At 43.9% G+C, this 14,380-nt stretch overlaps 2 protein-coding genes across 3 annotated transcripts in view; one reads left to right on the plus strand and one right to left on the minus strand.

The window, feature by feature from the left end:
• Positions 1–1,892: 1,892 nt before the first annotated feature.
• NDUFB3 (NADH:ubiquinone oxidoreductase subunit B3) lies at positions 1,893–10,678 on the minus strand. Its single transcript, XM_082210481.1, has 3 exons — positions 10,524–10,678; positions 3,587–3,724; positions 1,893–2,130 (listed from the first exon to the last, which is right to left on the minus strand). The coding sequence occupies exons 2-3, from the start codon at positions 3,718–3,720 to the stop codon at positions 1,974–1,976; spliced, it is 291 nt and encodes a 96-aa protein (XP_082066607.1). The 5' UTR covers positions 3,721–3,724; positions 10,524–10,678; the 3' UTR covers positions 1,893–1,973.
• Positions 10,679–10,854: 176 nt separating this feature from the next.
• HYCC2 (hyccin PI4KA lipid kinase complex subunit 2) overlaps positions 10,855–14,380 on the plus strand; it is a 44,998-nt gene continuing 41,472 nt past the window's right edge. The window contains exons 1-2 of one of the 2 annotated variants that reach the window (XM_082242029.1): positions 10,855–10,996; positions 12,138–12,177. The gene's annotated coding sequence lies outside the window, so the exon portion shown is untranslated. The remainder of the gene's footprint in view (positions 10,997–12,137; positions 12,178–14,380) is intronic. The other variant, XM_082242030.1, reaches the window with a different exon arrangement.

The raw sequence follows: 14,380 nt of genomic DNA on the forward strand, positions 1-14,380 counted from the left end.
CAGCATTCAACTTCACTGGATGTCTCTCGAGTCGTCTGACTCAGACACCATTGGAGTGTTGGTTCAGATGCTCACACACTCCCAAGCCTTTGAAGTCCCAATCAAAATAATAATAATAATAATAATAATTTATACCCCGCCCATCTGGCTGAGTCTCCCCAGCCACTCTGGGCAGCTCCCAATCAAGTATTAAAAACAATACAGGGTTAAATATTAAAAACTTCCCTGAACAGGGCTGCCTTCAGATTTCTTTTAAAGATAGGATAGTTGCTAATAATAATAATAATAATAATAATAATAATTTATTATTTATACCCCGCCCATCTGGCTGGGCCTCCCCAGCCACTCTGGGCGGCTTCCATAAAAACCAAAAATACAATAAAATATCACACGTTAAAAACTTCCCTGAACAGGGCTGCCCACAGGCCCTCTGTCTGGTTCCCTGTAACCTTACTTCTCGCAATGAGAGAACTGGCAGAAGGCCCTCGGCGCTGGATCTCATATACAGTGGTACCTTGCATATACAGTGGTACCTTGGGTTACATCCACTAATCCAAAAATAGTACCTCGGGTTAAGAACTTTGCTTCGGGATGAAAACAGAAATTGTGCTGACGCGGCGTGGCGGCCTCATTATCTAAAGTGGTACCTCAGGTTAAGAACAGTTTCAGGTTAAGAACGGACCTCCAGAACAAATCAAGTTCTTAACCCGAGGTACCACTGTAGATGCCAATGAAATTATGTGCACTTTGGCATGGAAATCATTTTTAAGCTAACTGCGCAGGAGTGGCTATTATTCGGATCTAAATTTTTCTCCCAACGTTGACTAAGAAAAGGAGGGGTACTTCATGTCACTTACATTTTCTCTCTCTACAGAGCTAAATTTATAATTTCTGCCTCTAAAGAATTTGACATCTTGGATTATAGGCCTGCTGTGACAGTTTAGTATAGGAAATTGTTGCCATGGTTAACACTACAAAATGAGAACGATAACCTTTAACTGAAACAGCTGCAGGTAGGATGCCCTGTGCAAAAGTAAGCTACTTCTACTTCCCAAGTGTATCTTCCAAATATTTCAGATTTTGCAACGTATGTTCACAAGACAGGCAAGGCATTATAAGCCGACTCTATATCCAGGTTTACCAAAATTTTAACTGCCTTGTGCTTTTGAAAATCTGGGGACAAGATGGCTAGTGAGGAACAGTAGACAAGTTCTGGAGCTTAAAAGCAAAGAAACCCTGCAAGCAAAGAGTGAAAAATGGAAACTTGCGCTCTACAGCAAAGAGAAAACAGTTTGACGAGATTTAAGGGTTGATTTAGGCTTGTAGAAATGTCCTTACTTAGGGCAGCATTCCGTTCAGCTGTTGTAGTGTAAGATCATCTTTGGCCGTACAGCAATAGCCAAACACAAGCCCAGAGGCTGCCTGGAACATACATCCATGTGTTGTTGTTTTTGAAGAAAGCCAGGGTAGAGTAGTGGTTAATGGTGGGAGATCTGGTTTCAAACCCTCCCTGGGTTCTCTTGAGCTAGTCACCTTCCCTCAACCCAATTCCACTTCACAGGGCGGTTGTAAAGATAAAGGAGGAGGATGGATCGTGTGGGAAATAAATGCAAATAATAGTAGCTACGGCAGCCATCTGGAGTATGCTCATAGGCAAGGACTTCCTGGTGGCAGCACACAAAGGAGTCCTCAAGTCTAAAAGTTGGCCTTTTAGTTCCTTCTCCTAGCCTCTGGGCCAGTCAAATGGAAGAGAAAGCTATTAGGACAAAAATAAACCAATGGCAGACATAGCTTGCTTTGCCATGGCAATCCAATACGCATAGTAATCGGTGTGTGATGCGTTTTAACCCCTTCCTTCCCCATGGGAGGTGAGAAAAAGACAGCACAATGCCCTTTTTGAAGAATTTTAATATGCATCTTTTCATGCAAAGTCAGAACACAGCAATCAATTTGTAGCTTGGAAGAGAGGATCCTCAGGGCTGGCTCTTATCCTTCTTTGGAGGGAACAACGTATACTCAACCGCAAGAGCTACCACAAAGGCTGTGAATCCCCATTTGAATCCTTTGCGGAGAACGTCCATGATAGTGACAGGTTTTGCAAAGGTGCCCATATACCTCCAGGCTTCGTTGCTAGAGGCAAGACAAAAACAACAAAGATGAATGAAAAGTCAAGTTGTACAACTGCCTACGTTGGTCTACAAATTTAATGACGTATCCTGAAGCAATATTACAGTGAAAAGTGTTGTGGTTTTTCAGGCTTGTATCCTTACAGAAGTTAACCTAAGGAAATTCATAGAAGGAAAGCTGCTTCTTCTCCTCTCTGCGACCCCCACAAAGTATCTCTGAATGGTCTATCCCCCCCCCCTTGAATAATGTGGGATGGAGTGTGGGGCAGGGGATGCCCAAAATGGTTTGGATGTTAAGATAGCAAAGAGAGTCCACAGAAACAAAGGTTCCCATCTCTCCTTCCCACTCTTAAGTTATATTTTTCTGTGAGATCTGTGGCTTTTAATTATCAATTTTGCTTACAGGTTGTGTTTATTGCTTGTGGTCTCTAATAAGAATCCATTCAGCTATAATTCACAAGCAACCATATAATTTTCCTTGCCGGTCTACTGCAATCATGGAGCTTCTTATGCCACTTTAGAATGATGCATTCTTTGAAAGGACAGCTCTTTAACATGCTTGAATGCTATCCTGGGAACACTTGCTAGGCTAGTGTTTCTCAAACTTGGGTCTCCAGCTATTATTGGACTACAACTCCCATCATCCCTGACCACTGCTAGCTAGGGGTGATGAGAACTGTAGTCCAACAACAGCTGGGCGCCCACATTTGAGAAACACTGCCAAGAATATCCAATCCCTTCCCTAGATATTACAGCACCCTGCTTTGCAAAACTCCTATGTGGCTCACTTGGTAAAGGTAAAGGGACCCTTGACCATTAGGTCCAGTCGTGGCCGACTCTGGGGTTGCGGCGCTCATCTCACTTTATTGGCCGAGGGAGCCAGCGTACAGCTTCCGGGTCATGTGGCCAGCATGACTAAGCTGCTTCTGGCGAACCAGAGCAGCGCACGGAAACGCCGTTTTACCTTCCCGCCGGAGCGGTACCTATTTATCTACTTGCACTTTGACGTGCTTTCGAACTGCTAGGTTGGCAGGAGCAGGGACCGAGCAACGGGAGCTCACCCCGTCGCGGGGATTCAAACCGCCGACCTTCTGATCGGCAAGTCCTAGGCTCTGTGGTTTAACCCACAGCACCACACGCGTCCCTTATGTGGCTCACTTGGTACTACCTGTATAAACTTCCTTACTGTACAAAGGGAAAAAGTACATTCTTTCCTCTGATCTCCTCCATAACTAGCATATGGTCCTTGGAAGGGAATGTAGCCCCTGGGCTGAGACAGTTCTCCACACCAATCCCAAGTATTTCAGAGGATTGTGTTCCTGGACAGACATTAAAAAAATAACCTGAACCTATTTAGAGGGGTTTGGATCTTTTCTTGTAAAAGGAGGGTATTGTCTGCTATACAATAAGTCTGTGGCTGACGAGAGCAAGTGAAAGGCCGTATTTTTGCCAGCTCTTACCGAAGCCATGGATCCTTCAGACCACGCCGAGCCAACCGTTCTTGGATATCCTGTAAGGGAGTCCCCTCTACCTTCCATACTTTTGGATCAGGGTATTCCACTTTGACCGGTCCATGCTCATGCCCATGCCCCATGCTCCTGGAGAAAGATTTAAGAGAAACGAAAAGCAGCTCTTACAAGGTTATTTATAAAACTGCATTCAGAGCTTCTCTTTATAAAATAATAGGAAACTGACCACCCACCGCACAATGGCCACATAAGAAATGTGTCAAGTATTCCTTAGCAAACTGCAGGTATTCATAATAGCAGTTCATAATACAGTGGTACCTCGCAAGACGAACGCCTCGCAAGACGAAAGAGTTTTTCGTTTTTTGAGTTGCTTCGCAAGACGAATTTCCCTATGGGCTTGCTTCGCAAGACGAAAACGTCTTGCAAGTTTGTTTCCTTTTTCTTAAAACCATTAATACCCAGGAAACCGTGCTTCGCAAGACGAAAAATTCGCAAGACGAAAAACCTCGCAGAATGAATTAATTTCGTCTTGCGAGGCACCACTGTACCCTTAATTGGCTAAGGCCCTTTAAGAACTGGGTGGAACACCCCCACCAAGCACTTGACTAGAACATTTAAGTAGTGCTCTATTTGCACAAGCACGACTTAGCATCTGACACCCTCTAGCATTTGCTGCGGAATGGGTGGGAAGAACGGTTTTGCTCCCCCATCGTTCTCTTTTGCAAACCGAGTTGGAAAAACTGTCTCCTGAAATCACATATAAATGGGGGCGGGGGGGGTGTACCCTGAAAGCCTTCCTTGTGACAATTTCACTTAGGACAATTAAATGACAAGCTACGGCTAAGGGAGGAGAAAGACAGACAAACAGACAGACAGAGACACACACACATAGAATGTGTGCAGAGTCAAAACTCTAGTTATTTGAATGCTCCAGCAGTACAGTATTGCCAAGGTTATACAGAAGTACTATAAAAAAAACAGCATGGAAGTGGGAGTAGAGGGATTGGTCATGCTCCTCATGAGGTTATGTCAAAGGTACAATTCAGTATTTACGGTACATGACACTCAATACAACTATATTTCGCACAACACTTCACATAGCAAGCACTTAATTCACAAAAGGCTCATTGACTGTTATGGAAAGGATTCCCCTGCAATGGAAGTGCTTCCCTGAGGCAAGACATCTGGATTAAATGCAGCTTTAAAAAATGGTACCTACTTTTAAGTGACAGTAAGGTCACGGGTGGCGCTGTGGGTTAAACCACAGAGCCTAGGGCCTGCCAATCGGAAGGTCAAAGGTTCGAATCCCCATGGGGTGAGCTCCCGTTGCTCGGTCCCTGCTCCTACCAACCTAGCAGTTCGAAAGCACGCAGTGCTAGTAGATAAATAGGTACCGCTCTGGCGGGAAGGTAAACGGCATTTCAGCATGCTGCTGTGGTTCGCCAGAAGCAGCTTAGTCATGCTGGCCACATGACTTGGAAGCTATACGCCGTAAAGCAAGTAAAGCAAGATGAGCGCCGCAATCCCAGAGTTGTCCGCGACTGGACCTAAAAGTCAGGGGTCCTTTACCTTTTTAAGGTTGGAAAGGCCCTAGACCAGTGGTTCCTAATTAGCTAATTACTGACAACCCCCTGTTTTTCAAAAGCCAATTGACGGACCTCCTACTTTTGAAAATTTTTGATAACTCTGTGGCACAGGTGTAGCCAAGGGGGGGAGGGGGCAGTTGTCCCCCAAATCAATACAAAACTGAGATTCTGCTCCCCCCAAAAGCCTGCCCCCCAACAAAAACCCATGTTCTATGGTAGTCACCACTGCAAAGCAATTTTTTGAACAAAATGTGCTGCAGCCCCTAATAAGCAATTGATTTTGGGTATACTGTACTAAAAAAAAGACCATAAAATTTGTGATATTCCCATGCAAAAATGACAAAAGAATAGTTGTGGGGGGGGAGGTAAGGGATTGACCCCCAGGGATCCCTAGACCCTTAATCGGGAACCACTGCCCTAAACTGTTTCTATACAACATCTGAGCCAACTGCCTCCTTCGCTGAAAATCATCGCATGAATTGCATTAATACTAGCCTTAACTTGTTTATAGGACAGTACTAACTTTATCTCTGTGATTAGGAAGGGGTGGTTGCAGGCAGGGGGATCATATATATCATCAATCCCATATTTTAAGAGAGACTGGGCCACCTAGGGCTGGGGGCAAGTAATAACTCATATACTATTCTAAGATGCAGAAATTTACTTTTCCTACCATGGGAGCAAATGCCAACCACCATTTTTTTTGAAAGAAATAAGAGTGATATATTAATGATCCTGGTTCACTGAGAGAGGGGTTTTCCATCCCTCTGTAGTCCTGGTACCAGCATCAGTTTTCTTTCATAAAACTAAATGGAAGCCACCTGAGCTCATTGCTATCTGGTAATGCTTTGAATTCAATTTATTGGTCATACTACATACTAGAATGTGACAAAGAGATGGATCGCAGGGAACTCACTTTTCCATGCAAATAAAACTTTCTTCTTTTTAAAATAACAGCCCAGTAAGAAATATGAAATAAAATAAAGAAACTGTACAAAAATGCAACTTTAAAAATTATCTCCAGTCAAATAAGGAAATTCCCCATTTTTAAGAGACCAATTGTGTTTAAAAGTTCAAAGCTGCAATAAACTGCATTTTAATAAGCTTTATTAATTACAATTCCTTCTAAAATTAGTTTTTAAACGGCTTGCATTCCAAGAACGGCTGTACAAGATCATGGCGCTTCTATTGCTTGCGAACAAGATGTACTGACTTGCATTAGTCATCCTCCAGATCTGTACATAAGACATAATCATCATTCTGCTCTTGAAAGTACTCATTTGACTCAGCAGTTAGATAAGCACATAGAAAAGACTTTGCAAGAGTGAGACCTAGAACAATGAAACTAAAAGGGAATGAATGAATGAATTGGCGTCTTCCCATTCTTTTGACAGATCAGAAAAAAATACTTTAATGGGTACTTCAATAAATTTTAGATGACCATTTATATTCTCAAGGCATGATGTGCCCAGACGAGGCTTTTAGTCCTTGCATAAATTATTTAAGACAACAACCAAGGGTGACATTTTAGCTTTTGGCATATGAGTAGCAACTAATATTCCTTGTTGTCGTTTTAGAGTCTGCTGCCCCTCCACCTGCCTAATGCTAATAATGCACTTGCATCTGACTGGTCAAATGGTGTCAGTGTACTGGAAGAAGCAAAGATCACAAGTGCCGAAGCAATGATTCTTCAACATCAACTTCGTTGGTCTGGTCATGTTGTGCGGATGCCTGACTATTGTCTTCCAAAGCAACTACTCTATTCCGAACTTAAAAATGGAAAGTGTAATGCTGGTGGTCAACAAAAGAGGTTTAAAGACTGTCTCAAGGCAAATATAAAAAATATAGTGTAAACACCAACAACTAGGACACACTGGCCTGTGAGCACTCCAGTTGGAGAACAACCTTTACCAAAGGTGCCATGGGCTTTGAAGATGCTTGAACTCAGGACTCAAGGGAGAAACGTGCTAAGAGTAAGGCACGCTTGGCAAAACCACACTGTGATCAACTCCCGCCCGGGAACCAATGTCCCCACTGTGGAAGGACGTGTGGATCCAGAATTGGCCTCCACAGTCACTTATGGACTCATTGGTAAAACTGTGTTTCTGGAAGACAATCTTACTCGGCTACGAGTGATCGCCAAAGAGGAAGAAGTTTTGAAAGCCTTATAATAGGCTTGCAATCCTATAATACTTACTTTGAAGTAAGCACCACTGAAAACACCAAGATTTACTTCTGAGTAGATACATATAGGATCACACAGCTGAACAGTGAAAAGTGTTTTCATTATCAGCAACTTATGCCAATTACAAAGAGCAAGTGAGTTAATGTGATCTCCACAACAGACAAGTTCTGTAATGAATTATTATAAAATGTCAAAATAATATAAAATGATTAATATAGCAGTTCTTTTCTTTAGCTTTTATCCCCATACACTAGGTGCAGTAACATTAAAAAAGGACGAAAAGAAAACTGGAAGAACGCAAACAGCAACTATTTCTTTTTTAAAATTCAGTTTTTAAATGCAGTTGTACTATGTAGGCAGTAGCCAGTACATTCCCCCCCTCCCAGTGCTTTACTTTTCCATGGAAAACTTTGTTTCATAAGTTAATTAGGAACAATGAGTACATGCCAAGTGCAAATAGCATTTTAGGCAAGGGTGATGATTTCAAAGCTGTAAGCTTTGTTTACTAAACACAAGCAAAACAAACATGCAAAATTTGATCACTCAGCATCAGGAAGTTTTCCAAAGGAAGCTTAATGATTTATGATGAAAATTCCCAGAATTTGCATAGCAAACTTTCCAGTTTAAGGTTTTCCAGATAACCAGCATTGCTGGCAGTAGTCAAGCATCAGCCGGCTGTTCGAGGCAGCAACCTTTGCCACTAATGACTGCTCTTATTCCTCGTTAGAGGTGCTTTCATTTATAGCAGGGCAGCAGCAGGAGCAACTTAGATATGCTCCTTTGTTTGTCCAGATTGTTGCAGAGCCAAGCAGCATCCAGTCTTTCCCTTGCTAGCAAAGGACACCATAATGATATTTAAGAAGTTACCCACCTATGCTGCAGCAATCTTGGAATATTTTACAACCCTTGACTGCACTCAGCATAGGTGGTCAGCTGACATTATCAAACTACTAAACTAACGAGCACGGCAACCCTAATTTCAGCATTAAAGAATTCCTTCACCTGTAAATAAAACTAAAGTCTGGTATACAGCAGCCACAAATATAGCTACTTGTCTGGCTGGAGGAGAATCTTGCTTGTCACAGGAAACCAAACATAAGTAATGTGCAAGCAAATGGGCTAGGAACTTTTGTGAACTTAATTGCCAGGCTGCCATACTGATAGACTTTCTGAGCAGTAGAGACTATAATGTAAATAAGGATTGAAGGACTCAGAACATCACAGAATATACATTTTTCAAAGCCCTTCTAGAGAGATATATCAGCTACAGTTATGCCTTTTTGTTGCAAGGGATCCAGACTTGCTTAACCAAGCTGGTACTTCTGAGGTTTGTATAATATTTCAAAACAATACATTTCAATTCAATGCAAGCCAATATGTGTCTGCCCCCTCCCCCCAAAAAACCAGCAGTGAAAAAGCCAATTTTATACAATATAATAACTGCATCAGTAGCGGTACCAATATGTACAAAACAGTTAAGCTACTGATATGAGTATCTGTGATATAATGAGCAATGCAATTTTCCATCTCCACAATTTTGTGATTCAGAAACGTCCAACAGCAGGACTGTCCACTGTCAGTGAACTGCACGTTCTTACTTTGCTTCCCACCAACAGCTCTACCTTGTGTCTGTGCTTCAGCTTCAGCTGAGCAGCCACTGCAGTGATTCTCTCTGACAACACCACCAGAAACACTCTTTTGTTCTCCTGCACAGGTGCATATAACTCGACAGGTGTGGGGTTTTCTTTCTCTCTCCCAACACCACATTGTTCTGTATCCTAAGAATGCCATGTCCTTCCACTAAGGAACATACACAGGGTTACCCCACAGCTAAACCACTGCGCTACTTGGGCTTGCTGATCAGAAGGCTGGTGGTTCGAATCTCCACGATAGGGTGAGCTCTCGTTGCTCTGTCCCAGCTCGAAAGCATGCCAGTGCAAGTAGATAAATAGGTACCACTCCGGCGGGAAGGTAAACGGCGTTTCCGTGCGCTCTTGTTTCCGTCATGGTGTCCCGTTGTGCCAGAAGCAGTTTAGTCATGCTGGCCACATGACCTGGAAAGCTGTCTATGGACAAACACCTTGCTCCCTCAGCCTGAAAAGCGAGATGAGCGCCTCAACCCCAGAGTCGCCTTTGACTCGAATTAGCCATCCAGGGGTCCTTTGTTGTTTAGTTGTGTCCAACTCTTCGTGACCCCATGGACCAGAGCACGCCAGGCACTCCTGTCTTCCACTGCCTCCCGCAGTTTGGTCAAACTCATGCTGGTAACTTCGAGAACACTATCCAACCATCTCGTCCTCTGTGCTCCCCTTCTCCTTGTGCCCTCCATCTTTCTCAACATCAGGGTCTTTTCCAGGGAGTCTTCTCTTCTCATGAGGTGGCCAAAGTATTGGAGCGTCAGCTTCACGATCTGTCCTCCCAGTGAGCACTCAGGGCTGATTTCCTTCAGAATGGATCGGTTTGATCTTCTTGCAGTCCATGGGACTCTCAAGAGTCTCCTCCAGCACCATAATTCAAAAGCATCAATTCTTCGGCAATCAGCGTTCTTTATGGTCCAGCTCTCACTTCCATACATCACTACTGGGAAAACCCCTTCATGGATCACTGCCTTGCCGTGGCGAAGGGGCTTGAACAACTCAGAGAAGCTATGAGCTATGCCGTGCAGGGTCACCCAAGATGGACAGGTCATAGTGGAGAGTTTTGACCAAACGTGATCCACCTGGAGCAGGAACCGGCAAGCCACTCCAGTATCCCTGCCAAGAAAACTCCGTGGACAAAGACAACAGGGGTCCTTTACCTTATCCTAATAATAATAATTTATTTATACCCCGCCCATCTGGCTGGGTTTCCCCAACAACCCTGCAAGGTAGATCTGCTTAATCGACCGACCGTTACTAAAGTTATTCAACGGACTACCAAGATGCCTTCGATTTCAAGATGCATCAACTACCGTGATGTATTGAGTAGCCCCGTTCAGAACAGGCCGAATTGCAGCCAACCACCGCCTCGAAAGCCATGCGTCTTTTATCGGTGACCCTGATGACTAGGGCAAGGAACAAGGCTTCCCAGTCTCGGAAGGGAACATAAAAGGGGAGCCGCGGGTGGGGGCGGAGAAACAAATGTTAAGAGCAGGAGGAACCTGTAAACCATCCCATACCTGGAGGCTCAGTGACCCCTTTCAGCAGGACTTCAGGGATCCTAACCGGAAGCGGAAGCCAGTCCTCTCTTGCCAAGCTCGTCAGGGAAACCTAACCCAGCTCAAGAGGTTCCGCCTAAGGAAAGAAGGCGAGGCGGCCTTTTCCGGGTTCGGGAGCTCCGCCCCTTTTCCTTCAGGCTGTGAGCGGCGCCTCGCTTCCCCATTGGCTGTAAGGTCTTCCCCGCGCGCCCCTCGGAGGGAAGCCAATGAATGCCGCGCTTGCTGGGGGCGGGCCAATGGGCGGGCGCCTTGTTACGTTGCCGGAGACGCTGACAGGGACTGGAGGAGGAGTGAGCGCGGGGAGGTCGGCGGCGGGGGGAGGGGGAAGCTGTGGAGAAGGAGAAAGCGAGGCATTAGCAACAGCGCCAGCAGTAATGGTGACGGCGGCTGAGGCGGCGAGAGGCTGCTGCGGTTGACGCCGGTCCTTCCCGCAGGTGGGTAGGCGAGCCTCTCCCTCTTCCCCGCTTCTCGTCCCCCGCTTTCGGTGGGAGGGAGGATGGGGGGAAGGGGTTGGACGGGGGGCTTCGGAAGCGGCTGAGGCGCCGCTTCTCGGCTGTGACAGCTTCCTACCCCCGCTGCCCCTTCCTCCTCCTGCGCCCCGTTGCAGGCAGGTGTTTCTTCGGCCTCCTTTCGCCGCTGCTCTGGCTCTGAGCCTCCTCTCAGCACCGCCACGCTATAAACAGGTAGCAGCAGCAGCAGCAGCAGCCCTTTCCTTACCCTTGGCAAAGTGGAGCCTCTCTGACGTGACCATTTCTCTCTCTCCCGCCCCCCCTTCTTCTCTTTGCCCTCCTCCCTCTTCTTCCAAGACCGGGTTTCCTTTCCTCCCAAAGCAAAGCTTTATTTCACTCCTCCACCCGCTCGCTTTTAGGCGAAGCTCACCATCTCCAAAATCTCACAGTTGTAACCGGGGCGGTTTTCATCAAAAAACAACACCACCACAAAACATCGCCTCACAGTGCCTTTTGCTTACAAGACATCTGATGATGCCCTGGCTTCAAGCTTACACCTACTGATGTTTTATTTTTATTTCTCCCCCAAGGTACTTGAGGCCTCTCCTTGCACCCTCGAGGTTGACTCCTTCCTTGAAGGATTGGCAGCACGCTTTGCCCACCTTCAGAATAAAGAGAGGAGACCCCTTTTCTAGTTGGCAATACATCTTTTGGTTTGTGCTGCGTTGATCTCCGAGATGTCGAAGCGATTCCTTTCTAAGCAAAGTCCCTCACTGCGCTGCCATCCCTTTCTCAGTTGGTGCTTGGGAACCCTCCTTTTAACACATTAACTCATGATACAGTGTGGGAAATGTGACTGGGCAAATTTAGTAGGGACACATTGATATCTGCAGGTTATGCAACCTCTCGACTACATTGCACATGCAGACATCCACCTACAGAGCTTGTATAGTGGACGTACATTGGCACACATTGTGTTCATGTAAACATGTAGGCTTTTGAAGTTGAGTGAGAAAAGCTGCCATATTAGCATCTGTACATTCAACTTTGAATACAGTTTCCTTAAGATAATAGATTGGGTTGGTGGGTTTACTTGTAGTCAACTGGTTTTGTTTTTCTCCCCCAGGAAGAGCGGAAGACCAGTGTTTTATAATCTACAGTGGGAGGTAAGTGCAAGTTCAGTATTTCCTTAGACAAGGATATTAATTCTATTGATTATAGCTTTGTTCTCTCAAGTAATTGCTTTTAGGGACTTTGTAGGTATTTCAAAGGGATGAGTAAGATCTATGTTAAGGTGTCTCCTGGAGATGATTTTTACTTGTCAGTCAGATGCCATTATGCAGGCTGGCTGGCTAATGCACCTGAACTGTGTAGTCTGTTCCATCTCTCCTGTGTTGAAAGGGCTGAGTATGCAGCTGTTTCATGGTTCAAAATAAAACTGTAATTCTACTAAGTTTTGCTTATTTTCTTGCATCTAGAAGCAGAATAGATAACTAATAATAGTTATAAGAGAGAGATAATTTTTTAGCATGTTTGTGTCAGACATTTAAAATGCCTTATTTAGAGTAAGCTTCCATTAACTATAGTCTTGTTTAATCAGTTATCTTAGAACATTTGTTAACTTCTGTTATGAGATAATTAAAGACTGGAAAAAAGAGCTTGTGAAAGAACAAGCTTCCCATCTAAACAAGAAGTAGTCATTGTGGTGCTCTTCAGATGTTGTAGACTACAACTCCCATTATTCCTGAACATTGTCTATGTTGGCTGGGTCTTACGGTACTTGTCATTCAAAACATCTGGAGGGCACTAAATTGGCCATCCCAGATATAAAACATTTGGACTACTGTTTTCTGTCTTTATTTGGTTTCATAGTTTATATCTTCTTCAAGAGAAGATCTGATAGATGGATAGCCTCTCTAGTTCCTGGGATGCAATGACAAACTAGGTGGAAGTAAAGTTGTCTTTACAGGCTTGGCTTTGCATAAGATGTAAAACTGATTAGAATATTGTGCTATATCTTTAGGCAAATATGCTTACTGGTTTATGATGTCCATTCTATGTTAACTGTTCGTGTTAACTGTATATATTGCTTCCTGTTATTTAAGTATGCTCAGCCTTATAATGTTACTTTTTAGGGAATTTTTTAATACCCTATTTTTTCTATCCATAACACTTTTCACTGGACACACAATTCACCTGTTGTAGCAGAATAGGCTAATATGTTGGGGGTGGGGCTGATGTTTACATTGGTCTTAACTGGATGTGTAGACTGCTCAAGATGCATAAGCTGTGACTTGCCTCTGGAGCCTTGTGGGGCTGAGCAAAACTATATTGTTAGCAATAGCATGCCTAGGGGATGGGGAGAGTCACTTTTCTTTGTACAGGAAGATTAGTTGTAATTTTGGTTTATCCCACTGATTTTTGTTTCAGTGGATGGAGGTGGGGGGATAGAGGATACTTAAGAACATAGTCATTGGTATTTTGACCTTCACGCTTTTTACATACCCAAAAGGCCATCATAGGCACATTACACAAGGTATTGGTGGTACTCTTCAAAAGTGTTATGAAGAATGGGCAAGATTGTTCAAACAACATAAAACAAGGGAGAATTCTGACAATTGTTACGCACACACCTCATGTGCATAGTAAATGCAGCCCTGTGGGTGGTTATATAAGTCTACACATGCGATTACCCTATTTTCTGTAACTTTGCTCTAATTTTTTCTCTGATAACAATAGCAAAATGTGAAGATTATGCATAAATCTTCTTTCTCAAAACTTTTGTAAAAGTCTCTAAATGCAGGTGTAGACCCATGTAGCTCCTAAATACGTAATAACAAGTAATAAATGCAATTATTATTTTTTCATATAAGTGTCCCAAAGCGACTTATAAATAGCAATTGTGAATTAATGTACAGTTTGAGGGTTGCTCCCAAACCATTACTTGCACCCGTACAATCTAGTTTGCATCTTATATTTTAACGTACCTAATTTATCATTACTTCTTCTATTCCTACCATAGTCCAAAAATGCACTTGAGTTTTCTGTGTGTCTCACTTGTTGTAGGCTTCAGTGAGGCCTGGATTTGACCCATAAAGACCCATGACTGTCTCTTGGAAGGTTGAAGGGAGGTTTGTGTAGAGGCTTGCGCTGTCTGACAGATGGTATCTATGGACCTACAGAGATTTCCATGGAATAACATAATGGTTGCATCTTAGTGGATCTTAGGAACGGGCTTCTCATTTGTACAGTTCTCAGAACAGAAAGCAGATGAATGTAATGAGATGCATGTTGTAGATGTGATATGAGGTCATCCTCGGTCATTGCTGACAAGGTATATACAGTGTTTACCCAGTAGCTCTTTCTTTC

Source organism: Podarcis vaucheri (genome assembly GCF_965113315.1).
Source record: "Podarcis vaucheri genome assembly, chromosome: 1".
In the NCBI taxonomy this organism is placed as follows: Eukaryota; Metazoa; Chordata; class Lepidosauria; order Squamata; family Lacertidae; genus Podarcis; species Podarcis vaucheri.

What these genes read in the sequence shown, in the direction of transcription:
- NDUFB3 (XM_082210481.1), bottom strand. Translation starts at nt 3,720, where the DNA reads ATGGGGCATGGGCATGAGCATGGACCGGTCAAAGTGGAATACCCTGAT. An exon ending in CTGAAGGATCCATGGCTTCG is followed by an intron (nt 2,131 to 3,586) that starts GTAAGAGCTGGC and finishes TCTTGCCTCTAG; the next exon opens with CAACGAAGCCTGGAGGTATA.